Source organism: Heteronotia binoei, chromosome 12 (assembly GCF_032191835.1).
Source record: "Heteronotia binoei isolate CCM8104 ecotype False Entrance Well chromosome 12, APGP_CSIRO_Hbin_v1, whole genome shotgun sequence".
NCBI classification, from domain to species: domain Eukaryota; kingdom Metazoa; phylum Chordata; class Lepidosauria; order Squamata; family Gekkonidae; genus Heteronotia; species Heteronotia binoei.
The window spans coordinates 56,659,719-56,686,614 of record NC_083234.1 but is presented as its reverse complement, the minus strand read 5'-3'; the positions used below and the strand labels follow the sequence as shown (position 1 = coordinate 56,686,614).

General features: G+C 46.8%; 1 protein-coding gene and 1 non-coding gene across 4 annotated transcripts in view; one reads left to right on the top strand and one right to left on the bottom strand.

Annotated features, from left to right (window-relative positions):
* The window catches only part of RGS3 (regulator of G protein signaling 3), a 98,955-nt gene that overhangs the window by 17,449 nt on the left and 54,610 nt on the right, over nucleotides 1-26,896 (top strand). For 2 of the 3 annotated variants that reach the window (XM_060251819.1, XM_060251820.1), the window contains 11 exons: nucleotides 2,379-2,437; nucleotides 3,292-3,386; nucleotides 4,297-4,365; nucleotides 5,399-5,459; nucleotides 7,659-7,749; nucleotides 8,536-8,603; nucleotides 15,130-15,211; nucleotides 15,869-15,974; nucleotides 17,477-17,822; nucleotides 19,365-19,404; nucleotides 25,161-25,345. In XM_060251819.1, the coding sequence (XP_060107802.1) occupies nucleotides 2,379-2,437; nucleotides 3,292-3,386; nucleotides 4,297-4,365; nucleotides 5,399-5,459; nucleotides 7,659-7,749; nucleotides 8,536-8,603; nucleotides 15,130-15,211; nucleotides 15,869-15,974; nucleotides 17,477-17,822; nucleotides 19,365-19,404; nucleotides 25,161-25,345 (1,202 nt within the window). Of the gene's footprint in view, nucleotides 1-2,378; nucleotides 2,438-3,291; nucleotides 3,387-4,296; nucleotides 4,366-5,398; nucleotides 5,460-7,658; nucleotides 7,750-8,535; nucleotides 8,604-10,120; nucleotides 10,490-15,129; nucleotides 15,212-15,868; nucleotides 15,975-17,476; nucleotides 17,823-19,364; nucleotides 19,405-25,160; nucleotides 25,346-26,896 lie in introns of those variants that run through there. The other variant, XM_060251821.1, reaches the window with a different exon arrangement.
* TRNAS-GCU (transfer RNA serine (anticodon GCU)) lies at nucleotides 9,061-9,127 on the bottom strand. Its single transcript has one exon. It is a non-coding gene; the product is annotated as a tRNA-Ser (tRNA).

The window sequence follows — 26,896 nt, the reverse complement described above, 5'->3', positions numbered from 1 at the left end:
CTTCTGGAGAACTACCGTTGGTGACCCCTGAAATAGGGCACTGATAATGGGTGGTTCAGGAACCATGTGTGGCTCTTCACCATGCCACCTGTTGCTCTTCTATTTCCTGTGATATCCAGCTTGTCTTCCAGGGAAGCAGGCATGTTCTTTAGAAATGTTCTAAAGTGGGGAAGTTCCTTCATCATTGCTATGGGCCCAAGAATAAACTGATCCTTTTATTTTTAAAGCACAACGGGTTCATAGTGACTATATCAAGGTTTTAGAGATGAAGGGGTTTTGTTTATGAGTCTGGGTCAATAATAAAATCCTAGCAGCTGCTCCTTATAAAGAAAAAGTAGTTTGAGGTGGTAAAGTTTGGAGCAGAGAAAGGGTGTATGTTTAACTCCTTACTCTGCTTGCCTTTTTTTCCTGATGTATCTCCTTCTCCTAAAACGATTTCTTCCTATAGGGTATGCTTAGGAGGTAAATTCAGTTATCATTTGGCATTGTGTGTGGAGCAGCCAGGAGATCCCAAAGGATTGTTTGGCTATGTGAAGCTGTAGCTCTTTTTTGGCACCACTAGGTGGTGAGCTATGTTTATTTTTAGGCAGAGAGTGCTGTGACCTGCCCAAGGTCACCCAGCTGGTCTCAAGTGGGGACATGAATCAAACCAGATTAGAGTCTGCCATTCTTAACCACTACATCAAGTTGGCTCTTGGAGACAAAGTGGCATAGTGGACAGAGAACCAGAACTGACATTCAGACAGTTGCTGTTGAAAATGGCAGCTGTGAATCTGGTTCCTCCCCACCACATTCAGCTCTGTAATGCTGTAGTGCAACTTAATTGTGTCCTGGCATCACCACTTTCTGCATTTCCTCACCTACTGCCAGCAGCATCCAATGATACATCACTGGGGCAGGGAAACATAACAAAGATGTTATCAGGACCAGTGCCAGATTAAACCCTGTGGTGGCCCCTAGGCAGTCAAAACCTTGGGGGCCCCCTTGCAAATTATCTGAGTCTGAGCTGCCCATGCCCCCCCCCCCCTGCAGCCTGCAGCCACCTTCTTAAAAGCCTCTTTTACTAAGCTGCAGTGGAGAGGCATAGAAAGGCAAACCTGGCCACAACGCCACCCAGCAAGTTGGGCAAAGACCAGCTCAGTTGCTGGCTGCGCGTGCAAGCTGGGAGAAAACTGGGGGGGGGAGTCATCCTGGGGCCCCTAAAGGTGTGGGGGCCCATAGGCCAGTCCCTACTTGGCCTAACTGTTAATCTGGCTCTGATCAAGACCCAGGTAAGGTGCTCCCAGATGTTATGAGGGGGAAAGAGGCTTATTGCTACTGCTAATTTCAGTGGCAGCCCTGCATTTCCCCACTATTGTCTAGCTGGGCTGTCTGCCCACAGTACCGCACTGTTGTTCCCATCATGGCATGGAGCGGGGTGAGATTACTTGGAGCAAATAGGACCATCAGTCAAAGCAGAATGCTGCGCATGAAAGATTCTAGCTGTTCACTGCATGGGACTCAAAGCATGCTGTGGTCAGATTCTGCTTCCTCCACTCTCAACAGAAATATCCCCAGCCTCTCTTTAACTGTGGTGGTGGAGCAGCTGAAATCAGGATGTGGCCTTTGATATTTAACTTGATGATGCTTTTGGCCATGAGCACAGAGCCCAGCACTATGAGCCGGAGGAAGTCAGGCGCATGAAATGCAATTTGGCATCTGGACACAGGACTGCCTCTGCCTCCAACCAAGCTCTCAGGCTCGGATATTTTTAGTAAGCTTTCACTAATAGCAAAACATTATTTGCTTGCCCACACACATTCTTTACTCCTTTCAGATTTTGCTCTTACTGGGCAGGCACAGGCCAACCTACTGCCAAGTAAGGGCATCCTTTCAGTTCTCGGTAAATCGGGGGAGTTCTCAGCATTGCAGATTCTAGAATCGATCGATTCAGCATTTGTCGGCAGAGGGGCTAGAAAATTATCCCGATTCTCAGGATGCTGAATGCTGCACCCACCCACCGAAATCCCACACTAGGGCAGAGTAATTAGGGAATACACACGACTCTGTGGTTGAACCCAGGACTCAGTTAAAGCCTGGCTGTTCTCTATGAACAAGGAGATGAGCGTTTTATCAGGTTATGCTGAGTCAGCCAGGAGCTGGGCTGAGTGGAGAACTGAAGGCACCTGGGAGTGGAGCCGAGAGAGTGAGAGACAGGCTGGAAGCTGTGGGCTGAAGGCTCTCTATGCAGCACAGCCAGCAATTGCCAAGTCAGCTTTCTATTTATTCTTTCCCTATCAGCTAAAGGATCGTGTGCTCTATGCCAAGCAGGTTTTTTTCATGCCGGTTTTGAAATGCAATTTCTCCCCCTCCTTTTCTCCCCCCCCCCCCCCATCTAGTTATGGAAGCCAAAGGCCTGATGGGGAAAGAATACCGGATTTGCGACTCCTTTGTCAAGGTGGGCTTGCCATTCTCTGGGAGGGAGTTGGTGGGGCTGTGGCTTCCTTGGCGTGCACAATCTCTTTGTGGTGAATTCTCCCACAGGGCTCCTCTTCTCTTCTCTGTTCAGGCCCTCCTCCAAACCAGGCTGCTGACTGCGTTGTCTGTCCCCATTGATTTTTTTAAAATAAAAAAAGAACTTTCCTTCCATTTGCCAGCAGAGATTTGTGAGACCTGAAGGAGGAAGTAAGAGGCACTAAGCCTCTCTCTGAGTGGCTGTGGGATTCAAGGCATCTCTGCAGCATCTTGGTCGATCCTTTTGGTGCATAAAAATGCCTGAGATAACGGAGCATTCTTGATTCTTTCTTGGGCGGGAGATGGTGTGTGGGTTTGCAAAGGTTTTCTCCAGCTCTGGTGCAGCCTGCATTAACTCTGCAAAGGATGTGCTGTACCACGGCAGCATCCTTTTTGCCGTAGGAGGAACATCTGCCAAGGACCCTTGTAAGTGGTGCCTTTCTCCATCTTTGGTGTATGGACCTTTCCTAGTGAAGTTCTTTCAACCAAGTGTGCTGATCTTGGGTTTTGTTTCTGCCTGCTTCCAATATTGGGGGAACCTGGCAATATCTAGAATGGGGTGGGGGTGCTAATCTGGATATTCTTCCACCATCCTCTGGGAATGCCAATGCAGAATTTGTATGGATAAACTTCAGTTGCAGTTTCATTTGGCTTGCAATCCAGCCCCCCCCCCCACCGGTTGGTTTTCTGCTGAAAGAGCTGGATTAGTAGAAAGTCTGATTGGACAGCCCCCCCCCCCCCCCCCCACAAATACAGAAAGGGGGTTAAGAAAGTGTCTCCCTTTCTTTTCCAATGAAGATGTCTATTGTACCAGACACGGATCGGAGGTGCAGGCAAAAGACCAAGACTGTTCCAGACAACAAAAATCCGGTTTTCCATGAGCACTTTCTCTTGTGAGTATGGGGAGATGGGGGGTGGGGATCAACCTTTGCCCACCATCAGCTCTGTCATTCAGCCTGGGCCCAGTCCACTGAAAGAGTTAGCCAAGGATCCCAGCCAAGGAGATTTCCACATGCTTCCCTGCACTCTTTCCTCCCCCTGTCTTGTGTGCCGTTATGTCTAAAAACATGCCTCATGCATGGTTAACGGCTGCATCAAAATGAGGCATGACAGATACTGTTCTCCTGTTTCTCGCAGCCCAAATGCCTCAAACCTTTTACTATCTGTCAGCACACACGTAGCAGGAGAGGCGGACTTCTGCCCTTCCCACCCTTGGCATTTCTTAATTTTAGTAGTTTCTGTGTGGAATGGGGTGGAGGGGAGCATCTTTTCCTAGACTCTGCGCTGCCTTTGATGCAGGGGCGAACTAAGCCGGGTAGAAGGATTTCTGGAAGTTGTAGCATGTCCTTGGAGGAGCTGGACGACAGATGTTTTGGGTAGCTGAACTTTTTTTTTTTTGCTTTGCTTGGAGTTAGAATCTTAAATCTGGGGCAGTGCTGGTATTGAGCTGCTGTCTGTTCTCTTTCTACAGTGTAAGTTCATGGCTGTTTGAACTGTATTTCTTTATATCCTTTCCTCTGGGATCGTTATTGTCCTTCTTAGCTCAAGAGCACCTGTTCCTGAGGCTGGGTTTTCAAGAACTTGTATATGTGTGGAGGCGGCTGTATAGTCCTGGAAAAAAGTCCAGTTGCTTGGCAGTATCTGTGTAAATGAGTGACTAGTGCCCAGCTTTGCATCATTGCTGGATTCTGTCAGCAAGCGAGGTCGAATGGGGAGAACTCTTTGCCTGCATCTCTAGCTACTCTGTGGGGCTGGCTGTGTTTTGGGGGCTCGTGGTTGCATCCTCTCCACTTCATATTCCAGCCCTTTGCAAGATGAAGATGAGAGAAAGCGTCTGCTGATCACAACTTGGAATCAACCAAGGAATTCCAGGTAAGGTCAAGACTAGAGTACGTTCAAGCTGGCACAAAGCAGATGCTCTGTGCAGGGTTGCCTGGAGCTCTCAGCCTGGCCACTGCTGACCAGGGTAAGTGTAGCCTTTGGGTGTCCAGTTGCAGGATGTAAGTCAAAGAGGCCATCTGCAGAATCCAAGGACAACCACAAGGCCAGTGGAAGGAAGATTAGCAGTTTCTAATAGATGCTTTTGCAGCTGTTGGGTGCTAAACTTTGCATTCCACCACCACCACCCTGCCTTTCTGCCAGGGCTCACCTTAATGGAACCAGAAGTACTGCCCCAATCCCATCAGCACCAGGGAGCTGTCCAGAGTGCAGGACTGACAGCATTACTGAGCCACACTTCCCCTGGTACCTCTGGGACCCTGGTTCACCAGCATATTATCTCTGGAACGGGGCCTTGTCACTGATGGCACCTTTATTGTGGGATTCATTTCCCACAACTGTTTGCCTGATGTCACGCTTATCAAGTTTAAAAGACTAGCCAAAGCCTGTTCTTTCCCCCCAGGTTTTCAGTGGGTTTGATTCTCCCTCTTCCAATGCAATGGCTGCTTGACTTCTAATGTTGCTTAGCCAGCTTTTTCTTCTACCTCACTCTCCAGAGGCTTTAGTGTATTTTTATTTATGCTTTAAAATGACATGCTTTTGCTACTATGTTTTTGTTGCAAATTATCTCAGGAGGATTCTACTGAGTGGTGTTCTACTAATTTTAACCAAATAAAAATAGAACAGTACGGCTTCACAGTTTCCTCATCTCCTGGGCCATATCTAGATAGTTCCAGTTTAAGGGCATGATGCCCTAATCTGGATTTCTTGGTTCCTTCAATCCAGACATGTTGGGGTGCAAACAGACTGGTACAGCACAGTGTAACCTTGAGCCTCCCTGCCCCCCCCTTGCCACGCTTGTTCAGAAATGTCCTTGGTCATGCAGCAGTGTGGACAGTATTGGGAATGGGAGGAACAGAACCCTCCGTGGAAGAGAAGCTTATCTCTATTACCAATTCTTCCCCAGGCAGAGTGAACTTATCGGCTGCATGAGCTTTGGTGTGAAGACCCTGCTGAGCCCAGACAAGGTATGGACGGCTCCTTGTGTGGAGGGGAATGGGGACGCAGCTGTAGTGCTTGTCCTGGAGAGAATGAAACTCTGTATTTTAGTGGCTGCATGGCAGGGAGAAAAGATTGGGAGTGACAGCGAGACATTTTGCCCCAAAGCAAAGAACAGCAGAAGGAACATAAGGAGGGCACTTGCTTCCTAAGCTCAGCTTGGCTGGCTGTGGGGAGGGGGTGGTGTCTGAGCCCAGCTGACTAGCGGAGGTTGCTTGTGTCGAATGCACAGACTACTGCCCACTGAAAATATGGATAGCACAAAATTCAGTACCGTTGCTCTATCCACTGTTGAAGATTCCCTGCCTGTGAAAAGCTATTAGTCAAAAGGACTTAGCTTTCTCCATGGTAAACTAGTTTTCCACATGAATGGAATAATTTTGATTGGAGAGCGTTAGAACACTCTCTGCTCCCCCCCATCTGTGGGTTTGAAGTGGTACCAACAGCAAGAGCTATACGGCCAAGTTTTTACTGACTTTGATTTTTTCCTCATGGGAATGGACTTGTGTGGTTTTACTGTTGCTGATACAGTGCCTCAGCAATAGGGCTTCCATGGGGCAGGCTTCCCTACATTTCCCTGCCCCAATTATCTTAGTAGCCATTCCTCCACTTTGGCTGGGGGTGGTGGTGGCATTTTGTTTCAATTTAGCAGTTGCCGCATCATTATAGCATCTGCCAGTTTTTCTGAATTCCCAGCTTTCATGTTTTTAAAGTAAGTCTCTAGTACCTTTCATTACGGAGGTATAAGGGAAAAGGCATATCCCTGTAATTAAAAGGGATAGAGATTTACTTATTTTAGGAGTCTGCAGATCTGAAACTTGACATGAAATGCACCTAATGGAAGAAGGTGAAGATGGGGAGAAACAGGCAGAATCTCCATTCATCCGGGTTATGGATACTTAAGTAGCTTCTGTAGGGGAGGAAGACGAAGGCATTGTACCAAAGCTTTTGTGGTGGTTTTTGCAGAGGGAACTGAAGGGAGGCAGGGAGCAATAATTTGAAGAAATGGTAGTACCCTCCCCCTCCCCCTCAATCATCAAATCAAATAGCTCCAAAGCTTAGAATGTTAATATAAACAGGCTTGTATTTGGAGAATAATATTTTACAAATAAATGTGAAAAGGTGGGAATTCCTCACTGCCTTTTCCACTTTCTTCTCTTAATTGTTTGCAATCTTGATTGTTAAACTAAGAGAGATGAGGGTGTTAGCAGAATACTGTTGCCCTCTGCTGGAGACTTGTTTTAGCAATTTTAACAAGCAAATGACTTAAAATCAATTTTGTCGCCTTACAGTAAGCCTGTGAGGAAGGGCACCAACATCCCCATTTTAAAGGTGGCAAACCAAGGATTGGAGTTTTCACCACCTGCTATTACAGCCTAGAAACAGAATTTAGGATGGGGGCTTTGCAGATGAAGAGGTTGGGACTCTGCACATAGCAGCAGACTTGAATCTCAGTGCCTCTGTGTGTGTGTGTGTGTGAGATGATAACAAATCACTAGGGTTAGAGAGCAGGTTGAACCCTCACTGCTGTGGTGTCCCAAATTGTGTCCTTTTCTCCTTTGTAAGTTAATTATTGCTGTTCATTCCAGGGAGTTAGGAGGGGAATGCCCTACCTCTTGGTGACAACAGTACAGTCCAATAAACCTTCCTGCTACATCTGTCATAATGGATGGGTTATTCCTCAGTGGAATTACAAGTAGGAACATCATATGAACATATGAAGCTGCCTTATACTGAATCAGACTCTTGGTCCATCGAAGTCAGTATTGTCTTCTCAGACTGGCAGCGGCTCTCCAGGGTCTCAAGCTGAGGATTTTCATGCCTACTTGCCTGGACCCTTTTTGGAGATGGCAGGGATTGAGCCTGGGACCTTCTGCTTACCAAGCAGATGCTCTACCACTGAGCCACCGTCCCTCCCCATGCTGTGCATGCTGAGGCAGAAACGTCCCCCCCCCCCCCCAAAAAAAATTGCTGAGGTCCTTGTGATAGACAAAATCCTTTATTTTACACACACGCAGATATGGTACTTATCATAGTGACTGGCACTTTGCTGATAGACAATGCCACATGGACTAGATAGAAACCTTTGGCTGCAAGTTGGAAGAGTGTTTCTAATTTCTGAAAGGTTTAGGATCTTTTGCAACTCTTTGCTTTTTCTTTGTGGCTAGGAGATCAGTGGCTGGTACTACTTGCTGGGGGAAGACCTGGGCAGGACAAAGCACCTGAAAGTGGCTGCACGACGGCTGAAGCAGAGTGGAGGTGGGTACCTCTGTCCAGTCACTTTGGGAGTCGGAGAGAGAGGATTGTGGAAGATGAGTTTCTGTCTAGACTACCACTCAGACCTGCCTGCACAGATTCTCTTGTGTGGCAGGTAAGCACTGGACAGGCCAGTTCTCACCTGAACTGTTTTAGTTAACTTCCCCTCATAAGGCAGAGTCCGTGGGCCATAAATGGTTTTCAAGGGGCTGACAAAGGCCTTTGCTAGCCTTTGTTCCTGAGGATCTAAGGCATGAAGCCACTGGATTTCCCTTGCTTCTGCCCACTTCGAAGCACCCAGACTACACCATAGAGGGAACAATTCCTTGTACACCTTTGATAATATGAAATTGCTGGCAATGTGCCCATAATTGTGCCAAGCAGGCAAAGGGATAGAGCGAGAGGCACCTGGTGAGAGTGAGGAGTGCGTTCTGGAGCCTGATGGCACCCATTGTCTCCACTGTCATGGCATCCGCAAGTGCAGGGTATTAACTCTTCCCCTAGTTGTGAATGGCAGTTCTGGCTTCAGGATCTGCTGGAGTGGGAAGCAGGACATTTCAGTGTTGAGGAGGCCGTTTGCCAAAGCTTGGTGACTGATACACAGGGCTTGAATTCAGCGGGAGCTCACAGGAGCACAGCTCCTGACCTCCAGCCCGGATCTGCATGCAGTGGGGAGTTCTCTCCCCTCTGCACACAGATCCCAGGGCATATGCAGATTAGCTTTGCTACTGAGCTGCTGCACCTTTTCCCTTACAAAATGACCCCTGCCCCTTCTTAACTGTTTTACAGAGCTGATGCTGGCCCAGCCAGCCCCCTTGCTGGGGAGCCAGCAGATTGAGAATGCGGAGCAGCTCAAGGTAGGTGTGAGCATCTTACTGGCTTGACAATCTGCTCTTGTTCATGGATGTTGAACTTGCGCTGCTAGCTAGGATCAGCCACTGGTAGATAATTCATGTTGGTATCTACCAGTCTGGAGGTCCAGTTTCTAAGATTCAAATCTTCACAACAGTGCCCAACAGATGCCACCTAAATCTGCCCCAGACAGAGTCGGTTCATTAGGCACCCTATGTCATGAGCATGTGACACCCTAGCTGAATATTCATCTGCTGATTAGCAGCTGTCAGAGGCTGAACTTGGGATCTTTTGCTTGGGATCTGAACCATGACCATATGAACATAAGAACATAGGAAGCTGCCTTACATTGAATCAGACCCTCAGTCCATCAAAGTCAGTACTGTCTACTCAGACTGGCAATGGCTCTCCAGGGTCTCAAGCTGAGGTTTTTCAAGCCTACTTGCCTGGACCCTTTTTAGTTGGAGATGCCGGGGATTGAACCTGGGACCTTCTGCTTAGCAAGCAGATGCTCTACCACTGAGCCACCGTCCCTTCCCTATCTCTAATCAAAGATCCCAAGGGCAGCAGTTGAATATATTCAGAGGGAACTGCTGGTTGCTGCTGAATATCTACAAAATTGCAATGGAAGGGTGGGTGGAGAAACTTAATTCTTTGCCTCTTCACCAGACATCTGTGCAGTGTGTTGGAATGAAAAGTAGAGGCGGGGGAATGCTATAATGAAAACTTTCTTCATCTCCAAAGTGTTCCTTCTTCTTGCTGCTTTGATCTGTGACAGGGCATCATAGACTCACAGTTGCTGCCAAATGTCTAGTTTGGCTTACAGTTTGGAAGAGGCAGGGAAAATAGACACAAAAAGCCCTTCTCCTATGTACACCCCTCCTCCAAATTCTAAACCACCAACATTTTATGGAAGATTTTCCTCTGCAGTTGCTGCTTCTGGGCAGAGGAAGGCTCGTGTTTTTCAGCAGCTTGCAAAGCAGGCAGAAATCTAAAGGTGAAGCATTCTTGGCATCCTTAATGCTCTGCTCTAAAGGAGCATTCAGCACATGGCATCTTTTCTGCCTGTCGTACACCTGCTGAAGAGAAAAGGCATCACAACTGTGACTCTTTCTCCACTTCGTTGTCTTAGCAGATGATGCTCAGAGCTAAAGGGATTGTGGGCTAGCAAAGAGAAGGCAAGTCTTCAAATATGCCTTGAACTTAGTTAAGAGGGGGGGTTATTGTTTTCTGTGCTTGGATATGAAGATGAGAATGCGTGAATTCCCAGCTATGTCAATAGACCTCGCTGCTTGCTTGGGGTCTCTGTTGGCAAAGAGTATGTGTGTGTGAGAGAAAGAGAGTTTTCTATAAAACAGCTTTATTTCCTTGGCTGCTTGTGGACCTTCCCCCTGAATATGAATGTGAATCCAAGGACCCCCCCTTTTTTGTCATGAAGTGGCAGCGCCAGCGAATGGCTGCTTCAGCATCCTCCAAGTGTTTGTGAGAACACGGTAGCCAATGCGGCAGGGAACAAAGGCCGCCTCAGCGAGAGAGCTGACAGGAATTTGACTCTGAACTCTCTCTCTCTTCCTCATCCCTCGGAGTTCTCAGGAAGCCTCTTTGCTTATCGTAAAGCAGCACATGGCGGAGGCAGCCTGGGAGGTGAGGGGTGGCTTCCTGCCATTCTTCTGCGGAGCTGCTGGGTTCCCATGGGCAGCCATGCCAGGACTGCAGAGGCTTATTCTCAGCTGTCTGGCAGCAAGGAGACAGGGGGTCTCTCCTGCTCTGGTTTGCCTGGGAGAAAGGGGGATGCTGTGGTTTTAATGGGCCGGCCACAAGCCTCAAGGCCTTGGACATGAGTCGGTTCAATGGACTATGCCGAGTGTGCTCTGAACAGCGCTACCAGCAGGTTGGTGCCTCTGAATCCCAAAAGCCAGTGTGTGCCTGTGTCAGGTGTAAAGGCCGTGCAGTTCTTTGGGGCTATGGTGTGGGTGCATGAGACAAAACAGGGGTGGCTGGAAGCTTATGTCGTGGGAGTCTTCCAGCAGTGGCTAAATACCATGGACCTGGTCTATGTGACTGGACTATAAAGAGGCAATGTAGGGCACAGACAGGCTCCCAGAAGGGCTTGGGTTGATGTAGTTTATTCTCCAACCAATTTAAAGTCTGTCCCTTTAGACTGGAGCCTCCCTGACTACATTTGAGGCTGTAGTGTGGTTGTGGTGGTAAAAGATCTGTGTGAGAGATGTAATAGCTGTAATACTCTAATATTTAGTGTTTACATATTGCTTCCTGAAGTGAACAACACCCCTGTGAGGTAGACTATAATTATCCCCATATTACATATGGGGGAGAATGCAGTTGAGAGACAGAGAGAGTGGCTTGCCTAAAACCACGTAGTGGGGTCCTTGCTGAGTTAGGATGTCAACCCACATGGAACTGCACTGCACTGTTCTTTGTGTGTCGTTTCTGATTCGTTTGCCTTTAGTTACACATTTATTTTTATCTCATATGAATGGCGGTTCTGGTTCAGAACCAAAGCTGAACTGATCTTGACTTCTTAAACAGGAGAAGATAGCGAGCGCAATCCTTGTTTTGTTCGACCTTGCCAGCAGTAACTGAAGGTATACTGCTTATAAACATGGAAGTTCTATTGCTGTGACTAACAGCCATTATTAATCCTGTCCCCAGAGGTTGGGTTAAACTTGGACAGCTTTGTGGTAACTCCCAGTTCATTGGTTGTGTCTTGGGCTTCTGTGGTTTGTCTGGAAGGAAGAGCTGCCTGCCCATTTCTCTAATATTCTCTTGACTGAAACTCCCAACTTTTTCTGTTTTCTTAGTTGGGGTGCAAGCTGGACATCCAGATGATTCAAGAATTGTTAATCTGTAGCCCTGCCCTGGATAGCCCAGGCAAGCCCAATCTCATTAGATCTCGGAAGCTAAGCAGGGCCAACCCTGGCAGGTGTTTGGAAGGGCGACCTCCTTGGAATACCAGCAATCGGGAGGCAGGGACAGGCTTTATTTAGCCGCCTCTCTGAATATCCTTCAGGTCCCTAGTAGGGGTCAGTTACCAGAGGTCACCATGACTTCAGATACACACACACGTGCATGCACACCCACACACATGACTTCCAGGTGCACACACACACACCATTTTATCCTCATAACAACCCTGTGAGGTAGTTTAGATTGAAAGAGTATGACTGGCCCAAGGTCCTCCAACAAGTTTCCATAACGTGAGTGGGGATTCAAACCTGGGTCTCCTAGATGCTTGTCCCACACTCTTAACCAGGACACCACACTGGTTCTCTTTGCATGAGTTTCAGCTATTTCTCATAAGGAGGAGTCATGAACACATAAAGCTATCTTAAACTGAACCAGACCATTGGTCCATCAAGGTCAGTACTTTCTACTGTGGCTGGCAATGGCTCTCCAAGACCTAAGATAGAGGTATGTCACATCACCTGTCCGTTTGCTTTTTATCCTGCCCTATCCCAGGAGAAGCCTCAGGGTGGCTTACAATATAAAACCATTAAACAATAAAAACCAATAGAACAATGAATGGCAACAACAGATAATAACAAAAACCTGTGCCTCATGTCAGGCAGGGATAGGTACCCCAGGAAACTCCTATGCCCACGTGATATCCAGAACAGCAGGGTACTGGGAATGGGACCATGGACAGGGGAGGCCGGAATGGTTGACCATCCACCACCTCAACCAAAGGCCTGGTGGAACAACTCCATTTTACAGACCCTGCAGAACTGAAGTAAGTCCCACAGGGCCCTGATCTCAAGTGGGAACATGTTCCACCAGTTTGGGGGAAAGGACTGAAGAAGCCCTCGCTCTGGTCAAGGCTAAGCAGACGTCCCTATATGCCTTTCACACAGCATTTCCTCTCTTCTCTGGGATTATCAAGTTAAACCGGGAGCCATCAGGAGGTGCTGGTTGGAAGAGTGTAAAGCTCTCCAGGGCTCATATGGGAAGAGGTGGTCTCACAGGCCCCACCTACCACTCAACATATTTGAAGATGGAGGATGCTGGGGATTGAACCTTGGATCTTCATGCAGAGCAGGTGCTCTGCCACTGAGTTATGGCCCCGCCCATACTATATGCATACTCCGTTTTAGATTTCTTCTGTTGTGGAAATGCCTTAATAATGTTGACATCCTGTTAGCGAGAGAAATGAGTATGTTTATTGTGACTGAGAATGAACTGAAAAAAGCTTGCATACCCCTTCTTTACTTTCAGTGGGTCTGCTGCAAGCTGTCACTGGATGCTTTCCATGTCTCCCAGTCTTCAGGATTGCTTGAAGGAGTGTCATTGAACTAATGTCTCCTTTGACTAGGCCCTGGGGGCTCACATGGGAGGCCTCAGTAGGGATCTTCCTTTGGGCTGCCTTTCCCAGAAATCGGAAGGGCAGATCCTTCCCCTTTGTTGCTCAAACAGGAAACTTGGCAGACATCTCTGGAATCACCAGGACTTGACAAGAGATGTGATTCTGAGCATCTTGGCCCGACCATGAATGGGTATGCCCCACAGGTCACTTCAAGGAGAACCCTTATAGGAGGCTGCCAGTCACACAGCATTTCCTCTCTTCCCTCGGGTTATCCAATTAAACTGTCTTTCTCTGTCTATGGAACTTCTTTTCCATTAAGAAAGAACATCATTGCAAATGTACAATGAAACCAAACAATGAAACTCAGGGGTGGCCAAACTTAATGTAAGAGCCACATAGAATACACATCAGATGTCTGAGAGCCGCAAGACATGAACATCAGATGTTTCAGAGCAGGAAGGAAGGTTGGAAAGGCAAATAAATAGATGGGGAGAGGTGGAAAGGAAGCAACTTTAACTTCAAATGCATTCTCCAAGCTAGTGGCTGGCTTGGCTTGGAGAAGTGATTTAAGGAGACAAATGAAGCCACACGATATGTGTGAAAGAGCAACATGTGGCTCCCAAGCTGCAGTTTAGCCACCCCTGATGTAAGTATTTAGAAAGCAAAAGAGGAAATATGTCCAAAGCAACAGGCAAGAGTTAAAAACAAGTTGAGACTGCCCAAAACATCTTGCTCAGTTGTCTTCCTAAAGGGAAACTTCCATAGGACAGGTATCACAATTGTAGGAGGGGTGTCACTCTGAGTTCTCAAGAAATGAGAAGACATAAAGCAGTGTTCACCTGAGGGAAAAGGGAGGTATGCATGTGTGGGAGAGATCCTCTGAGGTAGACACTGCCTAGGCTGAGACAAATTTAAAGGCAAGAATCAGCACCTTGGGACCTATGAGCTTATTGGTAATCAGTGCAGACACCTAGCAGCTAATGTTATCTGTTTTCTGTATGGCTAATCTATAGCGTCATTAACATTTGACACTCAATAGCAGGACGTTTCTGTTCCCTTCTATGCTTCTGTAATGGGGGAAAAACAGCTACATACCTTTGGCAGGCCACGTAAGCTCTGCTTCTTATGTGGGTGCAACACATTTCCACACCCATTTACTTTCCAGGAAAGCTCTAGTATTGCCACGGAGAGTGTTTCCCATGGAAATCCACTTCCCTTCCCTTCCCTTTTAAGATCCTATTCCAAGTATCTCAGAAGAGATGAACAATGCAGATAAAAAAAGAAAAGAAAGTAAAAGTAAGTTATAGAGCAAAATTTACTCATATAATACACATACAATAAAACAGGAGTAAAAACAGAAGTGTTTCAAAGAGTGGAGAGCTGCTCTCCTAAATTTCAGTACAAGTGTAAATGAAATCATTGCATCTTAATACTGTAATAACTGGAAGCAATTTAATGTGGGAGATTTGCTATTAAAGAATCAAAGCTGGTGAGTATTCAGTGCAGATAACTGTATTCAGATAGCTAAGAAAAACTGCAGTTTGCTTGGTCCCAAAATGAGCCTCAGAAGTCCTCAGCCTCATGTGCTCCCTCATTTCTTCCTGCCACTGGTTGACCATTAAAGATGGGCACTTTGATGGAGTGCATGTTGCTGCTGGCAACACAAAGATTCTAAGTGAGAATTAAACCAACTTCAGAGAAGACCAAGAGGAAACATTCCATTATGCTAGCTGATGGAACTGAAAATCTTTGCACAAATACCAAATCCTTTTAAAGGTCCAAACCACAGAGTGAGTTCTGACTTTTGGAAAGTCCCTTGAGTTGTCAGAAGATTATGACAAATTCTTACTAATAGCTGCTGTGGTGTTAGCAACCTCTCTGTGATCCCGGATATGGCTTAGGTAGCACGGTGTTTGTGGTAATGGATGTGGGCTAGATGGTCCTCCACATGATAGGTTTAACCTTTCTGCTTACTGCTCACCTTGGGCAAATGGAAAGTTCCAGAAGTTAGACCACAAGGACAGAGCAAAATGGTCCCTAATATGGCTGGCTGCACCTCTAAGGTCTGAGCTCACGCAGGGAACATCTCATATTGTCCCCTGTTCCAAGCCCCAGATTTTGCCTTTCTGTGACCACTGTAGGGCTAGACCATGTTACAATGCAACTTTTTAAAAAACACTAAAATGTGTGATGTTGTTGTTTGCTTTCAGATCACAATCCCACGAGGAAAAAATGGCTTCGGGTTCACCATCTGCTGTGACTCACCTGTCCGGGTGCAGGCTGTGGACTCTGGTGAGACCAGGGGCAGTGGATCTGAGTAGTGGGTTGATTGGTTTGGTTTGCAATGGTAGTCTTTAAAAAAATATGTTTGAGCATCTCTTGACACCTGCCACATGTTTTCTTTAAAGGGTGTATCTGTGCTACAACTGTCTCTGCCTCTCTTTGAAAAAGTTGGCAATTATATTTTGGTGTACGTGATAAAGATCCTTCATTACAGAGCCGTAGTGTTCCTCAGGGGGCAGTTTTGGTGATTCTGGGGCCCTGCACAAAGCTCAAGCAGAGCCCACAGAATCTCTGCCACCCCGTGCCAGCCCTCCTGCCATGCCTGTCCCCTCACCAAACCTAAGCAAGACACAGCTCTTGCCCTATGTGAGATGAGCACGACCTGTCACTGGAAGCCAGGTAGCTGAGCCATGCTTGGGGCAGGCATGATGGACTGCCACCGAGCCCCAACAGGGTGGATGTGAGCAGCTGTCTCTTATGCAAGCAGCCTGAGCAGGGTGAGTGCAAGCAGCAGCAGGACCCTACTCTTATCCCCCTACTCTTTTGGGGCAGGGGCTGGACCATGGATAGAACTATATAAAAACAGATGTCTAAAAACCTTGTATGTGGGTGAGTTTCTAGATAATCTCTCTGTGCAGATAAACTCTCACACGCACTCCTTTTCAGGTGGTCCTGCGGAGAAGGCCGGTTTACAGCAACTGGACACTGTCCTTAAACTCAATGAGCAACCTGTCGAGCACTGGAAGTGTGTGGAGCTGGCTCATGAAATCCGGTGACTATGGCACATGTGTTGATGGGTGGTGTGGCTGTACTGCAGCCAAGCTCTGAGTGTACTGGGGATCAGGAGAGAGGGATGGGAAGGAGGGGTTCCGGTGAGAGAGTCTGAGGAACTGCTCTACAGGATTTTGTCTGTTCCCACCAGTGGCCATCCAAATGTTTCTGGAAATTCATGATTTTATTAACTTTGTTTATAGTCACCTCCCTTTCCCACTGAAACCCAGGACAGGTTACCAAGTGTAAAACAGTACAGTCAAAAAGCATGAGATTAGGATTAGGATTACAAATTTTAGAAACGATGCAAAAATGAACACTGCAGAAAATGGAATTGCAGTAGCAGAAAATAATGCAGTTAAGAGAAAAGATAATACATACCATACTTAATGGCATTATACTGAAGTCCTGTTGGGGCATGCAAGCAATGGCCATTTTTGATTATTAGTCCTTGCATCTGGAACTCGGAGATAGTGACTCTGGACAAAGGAGGGTTATTTTAACTATTCTGGATAATTATTGCTGATAGATATATCCTCCATTAATTTATCTAGTCTTTTCCTCCCAATTAATTCCTGATTGCCTGGGGAAGTTCACACTCAGGGGTCTATACACACAAGTAGGGACATATGAACATATGAAGCTGCCTTGTACTGAGTCAGACCCTCGGTCCATCAAAGTCAGTATTGTCTACTCAGACTGGCAGCAGCTCTCCAGGGTCTCCAGGTTTTTCATGCCTACTTGCCTGGACCCTTTTATTTGAAGATGCTGGGGATTGAACCTGGGACCTTCTGCTTACCAAGTAGATGCTCTACCACTGAGCCACCATCCCTCCCCTTTGGACTTTCTTGGTGATCTCCCATTAAAACAGTAACCAGGGCTGATCCTGTTGAGCTTCTGAGATCCGACATGATCAGGCTAGCCTGGGCTATCCAGGTCAACACTAACATGGGGGGGTGTCTGTGATGACATACTTCCTCACTTGTTTGACTCCAGCAACTGGCACTTGAGTCTATTGCCTTTGTACATGAAGGCTGCATTTAATTTTCATGGCATAGGGGTGGCCAACGGTAGCTCTCCAGATGTTTTTTTGCCTACAACTCCCATCAGCTCCAGCCATCAGCCATGCTGGCTGGGGCTGATGGGAGTTGTAGGCAAAAAACATCTGGAGAGCTACCATTGGCCACCCCTGGCATATAGCTTGTAATATCCTCTAATTAGCAGCTACGGCAAATAGGTGTTGCTAGATCTGTCCTCTGTGAAAGACTCTCTAAAATGGGGAGGCAGGGGAGCCTTTGAGACTCTGGGACTGAGGAAGTTGGAGGTCTGGGCTGCATTTTGATGGTAATGGGGCAATGGGCTCTGAAATCATGAGGTTGTGAGTTAAATTAGCTTGATCCCATCTCATGGTGCTTGGTGTATTTTATTTTGGGGGGAGAGTCTGAACCCACATGAGGTCCTCTTTTACACTGATGCACCCCCTCATACCTACACCTCTTGCAGAAACTGTTCACGGGAGATCATACTACTGGTGTGGCGCATCGTTCCTCGGGTCAAACCTGGCCTAGAAGCCGTCATCCGCCGCTCTTCTTGCAAATCAACATATGACTTGCAGTCCCCACCCAACAAACGGGAAAAGAACAGCTTGCTGCGGCCGCGTCCACCTGAGCACCGCCAAAGCTGCCACGTTGTGTATGATGGGAACGAGGGTCTGGTGCTGAACGGCTGGGAGCGCTACACAGAGCTTGGGAAGGCCACCCAGCGTACCATGCCCCCACTCTCTCGACCCCCCTCTACAGGTGGGGACAAGAACTACATCATTCTGGCACCTCTCAATCCAGGAAGCCAGGTATGGGCACCCCAGAAGAGAATCCAGCCCTGCCCTTCAGGGGGCTGTGAGGCCCATTGCTTACCCATGCTCTTCTAGTAGCTCACAGAGGTTTTCAGGCCCAGGCAGCTCTTCTGTTCATGTGCCTTTTCATTACATCTCTCAGAAAAGGAACACCAGTTCTCGGAATTGGCACTGCCCTTTTCACCTGCCAAGTTTGTTGTAGTGGTTAAGTGTGTGGACTGTTATCTGGGAGAACCAGGTTTGATTCCTCACTCCTCCACTTGCAGCTGCTGGAATGGCCTTGGTTCAACCATAGCTATTGCAGAGGTTGTCCTTGAAAGGGCAGCTGCTGTAAGAGCTCTCTCAGTCTCATCCACCTCACAGGGTGTCTGTTGTGGGGGGAGAAGATATAGGAGATTGTAAGCCACTCTGAGACTCTGATTCAGAGAGAAGGACAGGGTATAAATCTACGGTCTTCTTTTTCAAGTTAAGAACAAACAAGCTGCACCCCAAGCTTCACTGCATGCTAGTGTCAGCTCTGGGACTATATTAAAGAAGACTTCCAGTGTGGTCAGAAAGCTGTCTTTATTGATAGATAGATCAGTAGCAGTACATGACTATGTCAGAACTGGTTCACCTATGAGGTGACCAGTCTTTTATACCTCACCAAGGGCCGTTATGCATTCCACCAAAATACAGTGCAAAAAAGCCCGCACAGAGCAAACAAATTAGTTCCCACCACTACCTTTTCTCTCTAGACACTTGGCAGCTGAGTTGTCCCTGCAAAAAGATAAACGCGACCTTGCGGTACTGGCCTACTCCTTTCTGCAGGGCTGAAATAAATACATATATTTGTTGCAATGGACAGAGCATAGCTAAGGCAGGCGTCGTGCACCCCCTCCCTCCTCATTCTTAAGACATTCGGTACACAGAAATAGAAATGGCAAGAACCCTTGACAGCTAGAAGTGCTCCTGGAGTGAACCACCTTGGCTTGCAGATGGGGCCTTGCAGAATGGAATACTTGCCTTCAAATAAAATTACCTGCATGGAGAAAATTAGATGTCAGGGAGATGGATTCCAGCTTAGCCATTTCCCTGACACGCTATTGGATTTATCTGGAAAGAGATTTCTTTTATATGGGGAGGTGTTCAGACCTGGAATCTTTCAGTTAATGCCTGAGAACTGTTTCACCCTTTGATGAGCTGTTTCTCCAGCATGAGTCTCTCTCAGCCCATCAGCTGGGGCTCCTTGTTCTTACCACATTTCCCAAGATGGAACCAGGCATGCTGACTGTGTCTTCAGGCTTCCTGGCACAGATGTTGGGGGTTTTTTTTAGAGTGTTTGCATTTTATTCGAGATGCTGTCCCCCAATTAGGAAATAAAAGCTAAGGTTTCCCTTTTGCTAAATTCTGCTCCCAACATTCAGTTTTGTGGGAAATTGAATGAATGAACTAATAGTTTATTAAGGTCATAGATCAGCACATATGGAAGATTTAACAGCTGCAGTGGTGCCTTTCATGGAGGAGTTAACTCCTGTTTTCTTGCTTTGTGTCTTTCAGCTTCTGAGGCCTGTGTACCAGGATGGCAAAACTCCTGGAGGTGAGTTTAGCTGCTGGGTTTGTCAGAGAATATGAAGAAGATATTGGATTTATATCCTGCCTTCCACTCCAAATCTCAGAGCAGCTCAAAATCTCCTTTACCTTCCTCCCCCACAACAGATACCCTGTGAGGTGGGTGGGGCTGAGAGAGCTTCCACAGAAGCTGCCCTTTCAGGGACAACTCTGTGAGAGCTATGGCTGACCCAAGGCCATTCCAGCAGCTGCAAGTGGAGGAGTGGGGAATCAAACCCGGTTCTCCCAGATAAAAGTCCGCGCACTTAACCACTACACCAAACTGACTTGGCTTTCTCTAGCAGGCAGGCATTGGAAGGAACATTAAATGAAACAATAAGCACTCTGGAGACAGATGCCTGATGAGGTGTCTGCATTTTGAATCTTGGCATCTTTTTCTGCTCACTGTTACGTGCAAATGTGCTTTTGAGCATGAGCTATCATTTTGTGTGGAACTTGTGACTCAGCAAGCCCTCCATGACTTTACAAGTAGGCAATATGACACTTCCTCTGTTTCATCAGAAAATAGATACTTCCATTCTCCCATAATAAATGGAACTAGTGACTTTCTGGTGAAATTGAACTTGGTTTTTAAAGCTCCAGTCCCTTTACAAAGCTGAAGTCTGCCTGTATTTGCAGCCATGAAGTTACTATTGAAAAAGTGGTTATTATTAAAACAGAAAATGTACTGGAACCCTGTGAAAGATCTGAGATTTGTGGGTGTACCTTGTTTTGCAGATTATCTACATACAAAACCTTAAGAACCTTTTGGCTTTTAAAAATTAGTGTAAAAATAAGACTGTTTTGTTTGTTATATCAGCAGGACTATAAGTTAGAGAAATAATTTTCTCCTCTTAGTTGGTTGCTTCAGTTTGTCATGAGGTAGTCACAAAAATGTCTTTTGTGGGTTTGGTCAAGTTATGTCTCAGCCACAGAATTTTGAGGTAATCATAGGGCCAAATTATGCATGATTTTTGAGATCTTTGGTTGGAAAATCCAGGAAAGCAGCTGTGGGAGAAATGGATTAGAGCACTGAGCAAGTAGTGTTAATTCTTCCTCCTCCCCATGGGTTATCCAGTCAGAAATGACTTCCCTGTGCTGCTTAAGTCCCAGTAAGGGAAAAAGACAGGTACATATATTGAGACTGCTTTTTTCTCTACCAAGGCTTGAAAATGCTCTAGGGGCTCTTTTAAAATAAAAAAACAGTATGGGCTGGATCAGCCCTCTTCCCCCAGAACTCCTTGCCTGATCCATATCCGACTCTGTGGATGGTTTTAAGTAGTGCCAAAAATAGTCTGGGAGTTCCCATCAGAGAACTTCAACATCCCAGTAGTCTGGCCCTTAAGTGAACCACTGTTTTCTCACCTTTAACCCCACCTAACTGCACCACAGAAAGGATGATAATATTGGCTTACTTGAGGGAGCTGTTGTAAGAATTTAACCTGAAAGAACTGGAGGTTCTTTGAATGTTCGAAATGTGCTGTAGAAATGCAAAATATTGTTATTACTGCTGCCATTTAGTGGCTTCTGGCCAAGAAGCATCAAAAGAGCTCCTTAAAAGTTTGCTCGCCTGTCTCAGTGGATTTTGGAAGTGTTGGCGGTCTCCCTGCTCCCCTCTGGGGCTGGTCCCTGGGCAAATGGCAAGCAGCAGCTTGTTCTGAGCCCTTGCCAATTAACTTCCTCTGTCTGGACTGTTGTTTACCTCAGAGCACACAAGCTCTTTCCAAAAGGCTAATGGAATAAGCCAGACTTATTTACTTTGGAGCAGGCCCTATCTGTTTCTCCAGCCACATTCAGGAGTGTTTGCTGTCAGTGGAAGTGGGCATGGGTTACCTGGTTCTGAGAGGACTGCAGTTTCATTTGCTTTCCATCTTTCCCAGCGTGCCTTTGATCGAGGAACACCCTTTGAATTGAACCAGAGAGATATGTATGGAAATCTGGTGGCCAGGACAGAAATAGAACTGAGACAGTGGGCAGGCCATCCCTTTCTTTCCCTTAGCTTGTTGCCCCCTGCCATTCATTCCTTAGTATGAAATGTGTGATTGCAAGGTATGCCCATAGTAGGGTTGCCAACATCCAGGTTGCAGCTGGAGATCTCCTGGGATTACAACTGCTTTCCAGGTGATAGAGATCACTTCACCTGGAGAAAATGGCCACTTTGGAAGGTGGACTCTATGGCATTATATCCTACTGAAGTCCCCTCCCTAAATCTTGCCCTCTCCAGACACCATGCAGGCCCTATCTGTTTCTTCAGCCACAGATATTCTCTAGCCAGGTATTTCCCAAGCCAGGTTTTGTCCATAGGTTGGGGCTAAATTGGTATCATGGTTGCTGATCCCGCCAAAGCATTGATGCCTTCTGGGAGCAGGGGAAGAGCAATGTTATCTCCCTGTGCAGTTCCTAGAGAGAAGGGGCTTTGGGGGAATTTGGGCTAAAGGCTGCAGGTTCGCCAGAGGTAGCCTTTTGCTTTTACCATCTGCTTGCAAATTGATACAGGAAGAGAAAGCTGGCCAAAAAACACAGGAAGATCTGCAAATGCTTTGTATTACTTCAGCCCTTTTAAGTGTTCAAAGTGCTTTGCATAGATACTTTTTTTGTAATCCTTACAGGAACCCTGCAAGGTAGATCATTATTACTGGCCTTGCATTGCAAATGGGCTGGAGGCTGAGAGAGAAGCAGGCTTTCCAAAGACCCCTTTAACAGGCTCATAGCAAAGGCAATATTTATTTCTTTAGATAGTTACATTTGCTTTTCTCTCCAGTGGAGACCCAAATCAGCTTACAGCATTGTTCTCTTCTTCTCCATTTATTCTCACAACAACTGCCCTGTGAGGTAGGTTAAACTGAGAGAGAGTGACCCAACAAGCTTCCATGGCAGAGTGTGGATTTGAACCTGGGTCTCTCAGGTCCTAGTCCAACACACTAACCACTCCGCCATGCTATAAGCACACTAGTTTACGGTTGTTTCTGTAGCCACTCAGCTAAAGAGTGAATTCACATGACTTCCTCTGCTCTTTTCCCCTGTGCCTAGAGACTTTTACTTGCAACTTTGAAACAATCACCATAGCAGCATTCCTGAATGATTAGGTGGTGTTATTATTCCTCCTGCCTGACAGATGTGAGTGGTATTTGGCTGAGGGAATAGCCTAAAGCTGGCTTTCATGCCTTTCTCCCAAGTCTGGGGGCCCAAGGAGGATAACAAAGTGCAACTTGGTGTACCCTTGAACAGGTGCTGCTGAGCTCATTAGAATTTCTGCAGGAGAATTTTCCAGTGAGGAGTTGTTGTTGTGTTCCCTTCATTTTTCAATTGATTCGTTGTTGTTTGCTTATCAAGAAAATTTCTATGCTGCCTCTCCATCGAAGTTGCTCAAAATAAAACATGGTAAAAGCATACACCAGCAGAAAAGTCTTTTTAAAATGCACCAACTGTTAAAACCCGCAGCACTGGGCCAGTTTGGTGTAGTGGTTAAGTGAGCGGACTCTTATCTGGGAGAACCGGGTTTGATTCCCCACTCCTCCACTTGCAGCTGCTGGAATGGCCTTGGGTCAGCCATAGCTCTGGCAGTGGTTGTCCCTGAAAGGGCAGCTTCTGTGGAAGCTCTCTCAGCCCCACCCACCTCACAGGGTGTCTGTTGTGGGGGGGAATAAAGAAGATTGTGAGCTGCTCTGAGACTCTGAGATTCAGAGTGGAGGGCAGGATGTTAATCCAATATCATCTTCATTAAAATTGTGCTTTGTGGGTTAGTTCATTCTCTCACTGCTGCTTGGGGCTTCCAAGTTCTGTGGGGGCGGTGCCTTACCTTGTAGTAAGGTCTGTGCCAGCCTGGACCAAGGATGACATCATCAGCACTCTCTCGATATCCGGGAAGCCAAACTTGGCAAAACAGATGCAACTTTGGGTTGCTGTTGTGTCAGAACGCCACTGTGAAGTGGAGGCAGTCGAAACTGTGCACTAGCAATTTTGTTTTCCAGTTTCTCTGCAACAGGAATGGCTGTGTAGGAAATTCATTGAAATGCCTTCAGCGAATTGGCCAATAATAACCTGGATTGACTCAATGTTTCCGTTAGACTCTGTTTCCTATTGACTCTTGGAAAAGTTTTGCATTGGGACCGAGCAGTGGATGAATAAGTTACAAAAACAATTCCTCGACTGTTTCCGGGTGTTCCCAGTCAGTTAAAGCTGCATGGAAGGGTTTGTGTTCTTCATGCTGAAAAAGAGGAGCCAACAGTATGCACCAAGCAAACCTAACTTCTGCACCAAGCAACCTGACTTCTTTGTTTGCAGAGTTTAGTTTGCTTCCAATGCTTACTAGGTACAGGTCTGAATTCCTGCTGGCATTTCTGTTTTTAGTGAGAAAGTAGCAAGTCTTTGCAACCTGATATCTTTTTTTTGCACCTCCATTCTCTCTTAAGGCTGAGATGGAGCTTTCCCCATCCTGCTCAACATCAGCTTCCTCCCTCTCACCCCCCTTCCCTTAAAAATTCAGCTTAAAGAGCTTTGATTAACTTGAAAACTTTCTGGAACCACTGCTAGAGCTTATTGATCTCCCTAAGTAAACATGTTGTTATAAAAAGCAATGCATAAGCACCATTATTCCAAGCACACACACTAGCACTCCCATATATATCAATTACTTGTCTGCTCTTTTGGGGTGCAGGCTTAGGTTTTCAAAGCAAACCACATGTGCACATCCTGCCATTTTGGAGGACTGTAAAATCATAAAGGACAAAAAGACCGACAAACCAAGTAACCACTGCAAACAGATAACAGCAGGTCTAACTGACAGAGCACCTTTATGAAGATCTGTGAGGAGGTAGCTAGATGCTTACTCACTGACTGAGCCCACAAGAGATAAAAGCTTCATTCAAGGCATGGGCACAACCAGATGCAAAGAAGGGAAGAGCTTCTGGAACTGCAAGTCCCTTCATTTTGGTAGGCAAAGTCACCATCATCTAGAAGCAGGGCCTTTTCTGTGGTGTCTCCAGAGATGTGCAAGACTGTATGTATTCCTCCCTGGTCTCTTTTCAGTGTAAGTCCTTTATACAGTTTGCTGTTTGGAAATTAATGGATAATTTCAATGTTTTTGTGTGTTTTTATGTTTTCTTTTCCCTAAGCTTAGAGTTTTTCCATTTTGTTTTTATTTGTTTTTGTTTTTTACTCATAAACCATTTTGTGAACAGTTTTTAGTTTGAAATCCACTTATATATATTGGAGAGGGAGGATAAAAAGCTTTGAAGGAATTTTGGCTAAGGTAGCTCATGCAGCTGAGAGAAAAGCTGCGCTGGCCAAAATTTTATTTTTAATGTAGCAGGTTTTTGGGGTTTTTTTTAAAAAGGACTACTGCTCTCCTGGTGATGGCTGGCCATCTCCTGGGCTTTCAACTGATCTCCAGGCGACAGAGATCAGTTCACTTGGAGAAAACAACTGCTTTGGAAGGTGGACTTTATGGCATTATACCCCATTGAAATCCCTCCCCTCCTCCCCATCTGGTCAGCCTAGGTGGAAGAAGGGTAGTATGAAATCCTTTCTCCAAATGAGCTTCAATAGCAAGAAAGGTCCTTGCAGTAACTAACTGATAAAAACCCTGAAATAAATTACAGATTGGGACAGGCAGGCATGGTCTGAGATGTGGTCCGGCATTAAGCTGCTATTGATTTATTATAAGAGCTCAAACAATCTGGGGCAGAAATTGCCAACAAATATCAGCCCTCCTGACACACTTGTTTTCCTCTGCCCTCTTTCTAGGCAATACGTGTAAAGGGGGTTCTCATGGCAAGAAATCCCGACTCATGAAGACAGTGCAGACCATCAAGGGCCACGGCAGCAACTCCCAGAACTGCACTCTGGTGAGGCCCAACATTGCTCACTCCAGTTATGGCACATATGTGACGCTGGCTCCCAAAGTGCTGGTCTTCCCCATCTTTGTGCAGGTAGGTCTTTCAGCTTCTTGCAGGCATTGCTGATGAGGTTGGTGATCAAAGGTAGCAGATGACCAAGAAACCCAGTAGAAAGGACATCCTCCTTGCAGAGGTGCTTATCTGTTACAAAAAAACCAGGACTGCCCCTCTGGTACCCACCTGACTCATTTGGCTGGTGGCAGGCAATCCCTCGATCCCTCCAGTGTATGGTTTTGACTGCTGGGCACTGTGATGCTGAACTGTCCTTGCTTGCCAATAGATTTGTCTGGAAGGCAACTGAAGTGCATTGAGATGCCCTCGTATCCATGGCCTGGATGCTGGAGGATTACAGTCAGCTTTTGATGGTGGAGGAGGGAGGTGGGGCCAGAGAAGAGGGACTTGTGTGAATAGTATATCTGAAAGAGGGGAAGGACAGATGAGGGGATGGGGCTAAGGATCAGCAGCACCAGCTCAGTCTGGTGTTGCCAACCTCCAGGTGGGGCCTGGAGTTCTCCCAGAATTACAACTGAATTCCAAACTACAGAGATCAGTCCCCTTGGAGGAACTGGCAGCCTTGGAGGGTGGGCTCTGTGGCGTCATATCCCTGCTGAGCCCCCTCACCTTCAAACTTTGCCTTCCCTTGGTGATGGGGGGGGGGGAGAATGTCCAAGACTTTCCTAAACTGGAGTTGGCAACCCTGTGCCTGGAGGATGAAAGGTGGGCAAAAAGCATTGTAAGGCAGGCAGAAGAGGAGATCCCCACCCTACAATTGCCAACCATATTTTGAAAACTGAAGGACAGAAACTTTGTGAATAGACAGAACAGGCGGCCCGGGGGTGGGGGTGGTGGTGGGGGACAAGCAATTCAGGTCTCTTTCAGACTGCCTTTTCGGCTCCCTTGGTGTTGGTGGAGGGTAATATACAGCACATTCTTGCAAATGAAAATACACCCCAGAACGCTTGTGACGTTTCAGGAAATGCTGGGGTAACCTTTGGGCTTGTGGAAAAAGCAGCATGTTCTGGATGAAACATAAGAGCCCTAACATGAGTGCTGCTCAGAGGACCAGTGTGGGAGAGCGCTGGATTTCAGACCTGGGGGATGTGGGTTCAAATCTCCGCTTAGTTGTGGGGCTCCCAGTGCTACTACCTCAGTATAGCCTACTTCACAGGCTTTTATAAAGATAAATTGGGGGACCATATATGCTACCCTGAGCTCCTTGGAGGACGAGCAGGATAAAAATGTACTAGGGAGGTAAGTAGGGAGGGAAATAGGTGGTTAGCTGTGCTACCCTGGGAAGGTGTCTGGTTTTTCCAATCGGGTCAAGCCATTTCTAACATCATGGCAAAGGAAGAGATAGGCAAGTGTGGTGAATTTGGGGCGCCTCAGCAAAAGCTTTGTCAGCTTCCAGTATCCACTCAGAAACCAAGATGTCTATAGACTTTGGGGGTGGCAGCTGTGGCAGGGAAGAAAGCTACCTGCTGTAGGGCTTTTCATCTCTTCTCTCATGTGGGCACCTTTTGCAAGCACTTCCTGCTTCCCACGTGCTGCACCTGGGTGGCTGCTGTGGGCTGTTGCAGCTAAGTT